Source organism: Alosa sapidissima, chromosome 13 (genome assembly GCF_018492685.1).
Source record: "Alosa sapidissima isolate fAloSap1 chromosome 13, fAloSap1.pri, whole genome shotgun sequence".
NCBI classification, from domain to species: domain Eukaryota; kingdom Metazoa; phylum Chordata; class Actinopteri; order Clupeiformes; family Clupeidae; genus Alosa; species Alosa sapidissima.
The window spans coordinates 25088243-25098562 of record NC_055969.1 but is presented as its reverse complement, the minus strand read 5'-3'; the positions used below and the strand labels follow the sequence as shown (position 1 = coordinate 25098562).

The window sequence follows — 10320 nt, the reverse complement described above, 5'->3', positions numbered from 1 at the left end:
CACCCCTCACTGTTCCGCTCCGTTCAAACGTTTATCTCCTGTCTGGCCAAAGCTCTTAGTGCTCCTATCTGCTCTGCTCAGCTCTGAGTGAGTGTACATTCAAATATCCCCACAGAGGAAAGAGCGACTACTTTTTTAATATAACATATCGTAACTGGGAAATCTATGGCCTGTGTATTTATAGCGTCACGTCATGTGGTCATTAACTTCTGCGACATATTGCCTGGTTTTGGCAATTCAGTCAATTGTCAAATGGAAATTAGTTTTGTTTTTTTTAAATAAATATAATTTTATGACTATAAGTGTCTTTTAACTACTTAGTTGAACTATGCAGGAAAGCAATGTATATCTTGCATGCGCTTAGTTACTGTAGGGTGTTCAAATGGATTCAGTTTAGTTTGTAAGAGTTTGTAACATATCATGCTTTAGAACTGAATGTGTGTAACTTTTACATGTTGCATCAGAGTATTCAGTCATTTGTTTTAAGGCTGCAAATATAAGACATAAAAAATGGTTTAGCTATAATTAACAACCCTTCTGGGGGTTTTAAAAATAATCACTGTTTTTGTTTAGTCGTTGAATGATAAATCTACGTCCACTTTTTGTTGCAAATTGCAGGAAAAATGTTTTCACCCCTACATGGGGAAAGCTGGACTGAAAAAAGGCTCCTGGCACAAGCCATTGGGAGAGGAGGTTCTACAAAACTTCACAACAGGATGGCCTGCCTAGATTCTCTCTCTCTCTCTCTCTTTCTCCCTCCCTCTTTCTCTCTCTCTCTCTCTCTCTCTCTCTCTCTCTCTCTCTCTCTCTCTCTATCCCTCACTCTCTGTCCCACTTGCTCTCTGTTCCTTTTCTTTGTTTCTTTTTCTCTTTTGCTGAACTTTTTGAAAAAAGAAAAAAGAAAAACCTGTAAACTGCCGCCCCAGACATGGGCAGTCGCTCTGTTTCGGTCTCTGCTTTGAATTGCTCTTGTTTATGCTGCCCCACCCCACCTTACACCCCCACCCCACCTTAACACCACCCCCACCCTCCTTTGAATAGAAATATCCGAGTAGTACTGTAACTCTAGACTGGTCAGTGTTTGCACCCGCTGGGAATGGCTTCTGCGTGTCTGCGTGTGTGTGTGTGTGTGTGTGTGTGTGTGTGTGTGTGTGTGTGTGTGTGTGTGTGTGTGTGTCTCCTTGTGCTGCTTTTTAGCAGGAGGCTAACCCAAGCCCTGACTGGCTCGCCGAGATGCCTTCTCTTCTCTTCTGTTCTCTTCTGTTCTCTTCTGTTCTCTCGTCCCTTCTCTTCTCTTCTCTCTTCTCTTTTTCTCTTCTCTTCTCTTCTCTTTTTCTCTTCTCTTCTCTCGTCCCTTCTCTTCTCTTCTCTTCTCTTCTCTCGTCTCTTCTCTTCTCTTCTCTCGTCTCTTCTCTTCTCTCGTCTCTTCTCTTCTCTTCTCCTCTCTTCTCTTCTCCTCTCTGCGCGGCAGCACTGTGTTATTTGAGCCGTGTTCTTTCTTTGCTGGGAAGAAAAGCTCGACTCTTTCCCACGCTCTCTGAGCACGTGGTACGCCGATGAATTGGGCTCGGAGAGGGCCCTCCCCTCGCTCTATTGAAACGTCACACTCCCCTCCACAGAATGCCGGGGCTCTGACTCAAAGTGGGGTTGGGGGAGGGGAGGGAGGGGGGGTCTCCGCCCGGCCTCTCGCTCGCTCTCTCTCTCTTTCTCGCTCTCTCGCTCTCTCTCTCTCGCTCACTCTCTAGCAGCTGAGGCGCCAAAGCCCTCACACACACACACACACACACACACACACACGGTCCTCAGACATGCCCCAGTGCTCCCTCAGCGCTAAGTCTGTGTCTGCACTCACACACACAAACACACACATTTTTTTCCTCTTCTCTCAGTTACACTCGTTTTCTCTCTCCCGTTCTCACTCATAGTGATTTTTTTTTCAGTCTCTCCAACACATTCAACTCACAAAACTCATTTTTTCCCTCTCTTTCTCTCTCTTTCACACACACACACACACACACACACACACACACACACACACACACACACACACACACACACACACACACACACTCACTCACTCACTTCTGTGACCTCTCTGCCTCATTTATAAGGGAGGGATTTTTCTTTCATGCTAAACTTCTCTTCGTCATCTGGGGCTTTCTGTTTATCCTCAGATTTAGTAAATAACGAGCTGTGAGGCTTCCTCCCCAACCAAAAAAAAAAGACAAAAAAGAAAGAATTTAAAAAAAAAACAATAATAAAACTCTGCATGACTCTGACAAACTGCTCCCAACGGCACGATCAACTCACTGCAACAGGTGTGCTGTGTTTCGCATTTTTAATTGAGCAGTGCCGGTGGTGACCTCATTTACACTGCTGGGGGAGACAGTCCAGGGAAACCTCGGCACACACACACTCACACATAGGCACACACACACACTCACACATAGACACACATTCATACACACACTCACAAATAGACACACACATTCATACACACACATATCCACATACGCACACATCCATACACACACACACACACACTGGCCAAAGCTGGGCCGAAGCCGCTCCACGCTCGGCTGCAGACATGATGTGGAGTGGTCTTTGGACCCAGAGTGGCTTGGGTTACTGATGAATGAGACTCAGTGGCCGGCTCCCAGCATGATGAATTCCTGGTCCATACTGCCCATCTGAGACGCGGTGCTGGCTGGATGGGTGCAGCACATGTGAGAGCGCCATGTTTATTCTGAGTGGAGCTGTGCTGCATCTGGTTCGGCCCAACACACACTCATAATTAAGTAAATAGAAAAATCTGATTCTGATTTCATCACCAGCGGTCAGTTGAGTCTTCATCACTCACAACACACACTGTAAAATTACTTACAAATCCCTGTGTGTGTGTATGTGTGTGTGTGTTTTCTTTCTGCCTTTATTTGTTCTTTTTTAATCTTCGCTGATTTGAAACAGTGTCCCTTCTTTCCACAGGGAAATCCATCCACCCATCAACAAAAATGAAATGCTATTTAAAAAATAAAAAAAAACTGGTGGCAGACAACAGTGTCAGGTTGCGGACGTCTCGTCCAGACGTGCCCGAGAGCGGAATCTGTGCGAATGGCTGGGCCAGGGCCGAGATAACGGGCCAATGGGAAAAGGCTTCTGTTTTCTGTGCAAATATTTTCCAGTTGGCCTAGGCGTGTGTGTGTGTGTGTGTGTGTGTGTGTGTGTGGGCCCAGGCCTCAGACACGTCTTTCTGATTAGCCAACAGATGTGCCGGCGATGCTGGACTCCAGCCAGGGCAGGTTTGCCCGTGCTTAGCCCAGACTGCACACACACACACACGCAAGCCCATACACATACACCCACACACACACACATAAGCAGATATATACATACACACACACGCATGCATACACACACACACACACGCAAGCACACATACTGTACATAAGGATACACACATATACACACACACACATGCAAGCACACATACACACACCTTCCCACTCCTATCAAGCTACAGCGAAATGACTACTGGAAAGAAAATGGTCTGTCTAAGACACAAAACACACACACACACACACACCATTTTGACCTCCCTCATCCTTCGTTTTCTCAGGCAGTGTTACTGTGTCCATAACTGTGAAAGCGAGAGCTGGCCGAGCAAGCCATACTGCCACGCCCGAGTCAAGCCGGCATGGCGTACGCACCTGTCTCTGTCTGGAGCGGATCCATGCCAAATATGGCCCACATCTGCAAGCGAAGCCAGCATCTGAAGCTGCTCACCAAGCCGTCATACTTTCACCACGAGGTGGCAAAGGATCCAGTGACATTGAAGGCAAATCCCAATGAATGCACATATATGCACCTACTGTAAGTGAGAACAGAAGCTAAACAAAACCACTCAGCCACGTGTGCTTTGCCAAGTGTGGGGTGTTAGTGAAGTCATGTTTTGGTCATTAGTGTCCATTGGAAGTCCTCTAACTACCACTACAGACTGGACTTCTCTGCCAGGTATTGCTTGAGCAGTTTCAAATCCTTTGTCTCTGCAAAATTGTGGAGGTGTTTTTTTCCCCTCCAAGCTACTCAGTTTATTTTGGCCAAGAAATCATTCCTCAAACAGTACAGTCACACTTTTGCAATCCACTGTATGCATTTCAGGGGAAATTGTGAAGGGTTGTTTGTTTTTTTTTTAATTAAAAATGAGTGATGATACAAGCTTCAGTTAGGTCATTATATATAATTGCGCAATAATCCAGTTTCCAATCTTGGGAATGAAGAAAATGGAGGAAATGTTAAGCCACTGATATAACGTGTGTACAGACTTTACTGAAAATATTTTTTCAGGGTAAGCTATCTGTGTAGAATTATTAACTCTTAAGGCCATACTCTTCATTGTGGATAACTGAATGAAATTGTGCGCCCTGATGTATCCGTTCTCTGTTGTCATTTTGGTTTGAGGTCATGGAATTTATTGTAAATGAAACAAGCTACTCCGAGGAATTCCCTGCCAGCGCACTTAACCCAAAATGAGGAATCTGGGTTTGATCTTCTAGATGGACACTTCCACATTTGAGAGACATTTCTTAGAAGTCACTTTCATTTGGAGTGGACCACAAACTAAAGTGAAGACAACAGGCCAAACCAATGGGTTCTTTTAGCTTACCTACATTGAAAGCATAGGCTACATTGCTGACATTAGAAACTCCAACGGTATCCATCCCTAACGTATACTCTTTTGTGCGGCGAATTTGATATGAAACGTCACAGCACCAGATGTCGTGTGGCGTTGGCTTTCATGTCATCGAGGGTCATGTCACAGATGCGACAAGGTCTCTATCAGGGTGTTTGCCATATCGCGGTGACCAGTGATGTTCGTTTGAGAAGTATGGACAATGGACATGCATATCACATCACTGATGTAGGCCTTATGTTGGGTAGGCCTAATTTGACTAGAGAATAGCCGTCATTTTATTCGTCAGAGTGAAAGGATTTCCCACTAAGGGCTCCTTTAACTGTTTCAGGTCTGGTCTAATCTTAGCACATCAGTCAGGCCTGCTGCGCAAGATTGTTCGAGTGATCCTTTGTTCTATTTTGGAGCTTTTATTACCTCCTGGTTTTGTTTAACGTGCTAGACTGTTTCAAGGCACCTTTGCTTCAAAACACATTTTCTTACGAATTTCCCAGACCCTTTTTGGAGCAGCTAAAAATGGGAGTTGGGCTACTTTTTCTGTAGAAAATGGGAAGTTTGTTCATAGCTCACTAGTCAGTTAATGACTTTATGGCAGAGGTGGCTTTGATTGAGTTTCATATAAAAGAAAGCAATTCAGGTGTTTAACGTGTTAAACATTTTTAAAACGATAAATGATGAGGCCAATGATCCGAGAAAATGCCAATGAGGTCTGGCTTTTCCCTGCAGGCTACGCCCCACATTTTGTGCTGCTTAAGCCACAAAATGGAGAGGATTCTGGAAGGAGAAATGTTCACGACTCCCATCAGCGTGATCCAACCCGGAACCAAATGTTATTTTACTGTGAGAAATTGTCCAACTGTATGTGTGTGAGTATGTGCCAGAATGTCAACAGCGGTTTCGTTGTCACAGATCGGTTTGAAGATTCAAATCTTTGAAGACAGTCGACAAACGGAGCAAACGGCTTCACACACCGCACCTTGTGTGGGTTTACCACGCCAAATGTAGCGTGTGAGACAGACGAGAACAGCACGCTTGGTAGCGGCCGTCCGGTTCCCACGGTTAAGCAGCGCTGCGCGCAGGAACAAACGCGCACCTTTTCTCATTGCACAGGAAGTCTGTCAGGCTTTTGTTATTTAAAGTTACATACCACTGCATTGAAACAACTGGAATTGCAGATTTACGCCTGATAAAAGTATAGTCTTGTCTCCGTTTATACATTATTAATATACACATGTTCATACGATTAGACGTTGTGTGGGATGTGCTTTTGTTGTGGGTAATATCGACTATACAACTGTTGAGACATGTCTGAAGGAATCGACTTTTGCCGTTGCTTTAAACGTTTGGAAAATGTTGCCTGTAAAATAGGTCGTTGTTGCAAGTGTGTGGGGCTTCTATTGTCTTGGAACCTGCACTCCACAGATTTTCCCACGTAGCGCAGGGAAGTGAAACGAACAAGCAAGGTTGCGGTTGAGCTTTGATCATACAACAAGATCTATTAGTGTTGTATAGGTCAGTAATACTGTGTTGAGTTTGTACAATGTATTGGAAAATATATATGTTCCCGAAGATTATGTTCCTCCAGGAATGCCTTTTTCAGCATTTCACAGAATCATCGTTTCAAGTTTTTGACCCATCATTTTAACAAGTTACCCAAAAATTCCTTGTGATTTTTTTGCAAGAACAAATAATTTATTTGCCGAAGTTAAAAGAGGGCCACAAAGTATTTAGCACATTGTAGCGAACCCCGTCTGCCTTTGATATTGGGTGATTAGGCCATTTGTATTTCCCGAATTAACATAACCAATGAGTGAAAGACTGTCGTTTTCACACAATTAATTCCACCGCATTCTGACAAAGGCTGATTCGGTAGCGAGAGATCTACAGTAGGAAACCTAAAGGATTTAAAGGACAACCCCTGTAGGGAAAAATCAACCGACGAGTAAGCGAGCATAGGAATTCCTCACCCAGGCATAATTAGCCCGAGCATTAAATGCATTATAATATTGAACATTAGCAGTCCTTAAAGTTCGCCCTGCACCAAAACAAGAGCAACTGTCTTTCCGTTCGATGAGACGAAAACATTTTACAGCTTTAATGCTTGTTTTATTTTGTGGGACATTTGGCCAACAAATCCACGCCTCTCCCTCGCTACAGTTTCAGGTTTGGACCAGCCCCAAGCAAGCAGTGAAGCCTATCAGCTCGCTTGTTTTCTGCGAATCTCCGCCCATTTGACACTGGTTGGTTCTGTAGATCCTGATTGTTATGCAAATAAAGTCCGTCTAAAATATCCCCCCGGCGCGCCATTCTGGCTAGAGACGCACTGGGACCGGGACTGCATCGAGGACGCGCAACTAGTGGTTTAGCGGGAGGATTCACAGTACGTCGCATCGAGCCGTCCAGCGTCACAGGCAAGTACATGGGACATGTTATTTTAAAAAGCTCCACTGTAATGATGTTGACTTCATGGTATGGATACTGGTGAGGCCACGACGCCGTTTTCAGTGCACTAAAGTGGATGTTGCCTTGTCTTGTCTTCTCTCATAGTCACCCAAGCCAGACAGACCGCGGTGACTCCAGGGGGATCCGGGAAGGGACTTACGAGGCGCCGGCCAGAGGCTCAACCGTGATAAAAAAGACTTTGCCAAAATCCAACAGCCAGTCGTCGCCCTGTGGAGATACCGCCGGTGATATACCTCCACTCTCGAATTAGGTGAATAGCGAAGAGCTGTTCCCGACTCTGCCATAACCTGGTGCTGCTATTACGACAGAGAGCCAAACGGGAGACTACACCTTGACAGTCCTGGATAATTAACTCAAGCGTTTGTAGGAATTAGTATACTTTTTTTCTCAGTCATTGACTACATTTTACACACCAAGTGTGTCGTTAAACCTCTGTCCTTTTTGGGATATAAACTTGTTTTAAGTATAGATTTTTCCCGTTGCAAGTCCAAGTGCTTTAACTGGTGTCTATCCAGTTCTGTGTGATTATAACAGAGACTTGTGAGGCAGTTGTGACAGTGAACGTCGGGAGCCACTTGTGTTTGAACCATGAGCCAGGCGGATGTATCGACCTGTTCCGCACCACAGAGAGTTTTCCAGGAGGCGGTGAAGAAGGGCAACACGAAGGAGCTTCACTCGCTGCTGCAGAACATGACTAACTGCGAGTTTAACGTCAACTCCTTCGGACCGGAGGGGCAGACCGCACTGCATCAGTCAGTCATTGACGGAAACTTGGAACTCGTAAAGTTGCTGGTGAAATTCGGAGCCGACATCCGATTGGCAAACAGGGAAGGCTGGAGCGCGTTACACATCGCTGCGTTTGGAGGACACCAGGACATCGTCCTCTACCTCATCACCAAGGCCAAGTACTCCTCTGGCGCACGGTGAGAAGCGCCTGGGCGCCGCCAGGTAAAGCACGCAAAGACAGGCCTCTGTAAAACCTGCGTTTCATCTTTTCCAATGCCAAATTGTATAGAGAAAAAAGACGGCAACTTCCCTTTTACCAACAAACCAAACAGGGGATGGGGTCTCTCTCTCTCTCTTTCTCCTGAGGACAACACGGCGTGATTCTAATCTGACTGAGTATACATGCATCTTGAAAAATAGAAACGCGTTTTGTGTGTCTGTGTGCTTGCAGAACGCGTTGGTACTAAAGCTTTGTTTTTCTTGAATGTGTAAAATGATCAGATTAGGCCGTGTGGCGAGCTGTAGGAGGCAGGGAGGGTGTGTGAAACGCGTTTATTCCGAGGGTTTGGGGTGAGCTGTTGACCTGCGCCGGTGGTGTGACCATAATAACCTAAATTATTCTAATCAAGATGGCACTTGATGCTGTGGACGCATGCTGGAATATCTGAAAGGGAAGAAGAGTTGAACACGGAAATGAAGGCCATCTTCTATTTGGCTAAACACTGTTTTTATTTTTCTAAACGACATGCTTTTTTTGGTTTGGTTTGTTTCTTTTTATCAATTAGCCTAACGATTGGCATGTTTTAAATGCGGCATTATGATATCCAATGCTTTTTGTTTTTTAAAAAATGTAATCGGAGTAACAACAATTGACTAAGTGTTGTTAAGTACTGTACACAATAGCTTTATTTTGTTCCTTTTTTAAAAACTAGTGAGATGCGGCCTGCCTCCATAGCAGATGGCGTCTCCCAGCTTGCAGGCCTGAATGACCAGTGTCAAGGGTCGATGTGTTACTAAACCGCTGCTTGCGCTTTGCATCAAAACGTCAGGAAAGTCGCATTTGGAATACACTTTATAATCTACTTTCAGTATTTGTATTAACACCCTGGTTATCACTGTGAAGACAGGCTGGGTTATTTATGAAGGTACATTGAGATGATTAAATTATGTTGTGGATATCAGCTCTATAGCTTACGTTTAAACATATTTAGGGTGACTTAAGCTGCTTCGGATTTTAGAGTGTAAACTGTCCCGCGTGGAAATCCCATGCCCATAAACCCCAAATTCCCACCCGCCCTGCGTCAGACATCACTGTCCCGGGAAAATGGCTCTAATCCTCTACTGTCTGTTTGGTTTTCTCTACCAGCTACCTCGACTTTCAAAGTATTCAAGACTATTCAGCTTACTCCCATGTAGTCGTTTTTAGCAACAGCATAAATTTCACACGAAAGAGAGAGGTCAGGTGAATGGCAGTCTCTCCGTAACCTCACCCAGTGGCCATCAGTGAAGCTCGCTTAATTACATTTAGGCTTCAATGTTTCTCTCACTTTAAACAGAATCCTTAAATCCACCCGGGACAAGTCATTTTCAGCAACCAAGTTTAGACCTATTGGTTAAGCTACACACGGAGGATACTCTTCCTCAGCAAGGCATGATTGACACATTGTAAATGTTTTATTTCAGCCGAATGCTTATCTTGTCTTTCCATTTTTTGTTGCATTTTATTTAGTTACAAAAAGTGGAATGTATTGCATGACTTTAATGCAGGGAGTTTTCGTTGCACAAAATCTGGAGCCTTTTATGCCCCCTAGTGCCTGGTCGGGTAACTTCAGGAGCTGAGGCTTACGAATAGTTACTACTGAGCAGGACTATTAACATAAAATATTATTATTGTTTTATTATGATGACTATTACTTCTGTCATATGACTTGCAGGAAAAAAAAATCTACACATATTCTTAAAAACTGCCTGCTGCATTTTGAAAGTCATGGCACCCTGATGTTTGTTTCAATGCTGCTTATATGTTTTTGATTTATATTTTTTGTTCTGATTTGTGACTCAATGGCCAACGAGTGAAAGACAAAATATCAGAATCACAGTCATTATATGAAAAGCCCAGTGTATGCAGTTAGTGTCTGTATGTGTGTGTGTGTGTGTGTGTGTTTCTGTGTGTTATATGAATGTGCATGTGTGTGCATGTGTACATCTGTGTGTGTGTGTGCTTCTGTGTGTTTTATGAATGTGTGTGTGTGTGTGTGCATGTGCATGCGTACATCTGTGTGTGTGTGTGTGCCTTGCATGCATACCACTTTCTTTTGGTGGTGCTGGAAATTAGTGTCCAGCCCTTTGTTTGGCCTTCAAACTTTGTGATTCTGAATCATGTCCAGTGGAAGAGTGGTGTGTGTGTGTATGTGTGTGTGCCGCTGTGTGGCGGCCATCAG

General features: G+C 44.4%; 2 protein-coding genes across 2 annotated transcripts in view; both read left to right on the top strand.

Moving 5' to 3' along the window:
- exd3 (exonuclease 3'-5' domain containing 3) overlaps window positions 1–297 on the top strand; it is a 57929-nt gene extending 57632 nt beyond the window's left edge. Inside the window, exon 20 of the mRNA XM_042059187.1 lies at window positions 1–297. This exon is cut by the window's left edge and continues 994 nt beyond it. The gene's annotated coding sequence lies outside the window, so the exon portion shown is untranslated.
- Window positions 298–7237: 6940 nt separating this feature from the next.
- Window positions 7238–10095, top strand: nrarpa (NOTCH regulated ankyrin repeat protein a). Its single transcript, XM_042059188.1, has one exon. The coding sequence runs from the start codon at window positions 7742–7744 to the stop codon at window positions 8078–8080; it is 339 nt and encodes a 112-aa protein (XP_041915122.1). The 5' UTR covers window positions 7238–7741; the 3' UTR covers window positions 8081–10095.
- Window positions 10096–10320: the final 225 nt, after the last annotated feature.

Bases quoted from the DNA above. Each gene is read 5' to 3' on its own strand.
- nrarpa (XM_042059188.1), top strand. From the start codon at position 7,742: ATGAGCCAGGCGGATGTATCGACCTGTTCCGCACCACAGAGAGTTTTC.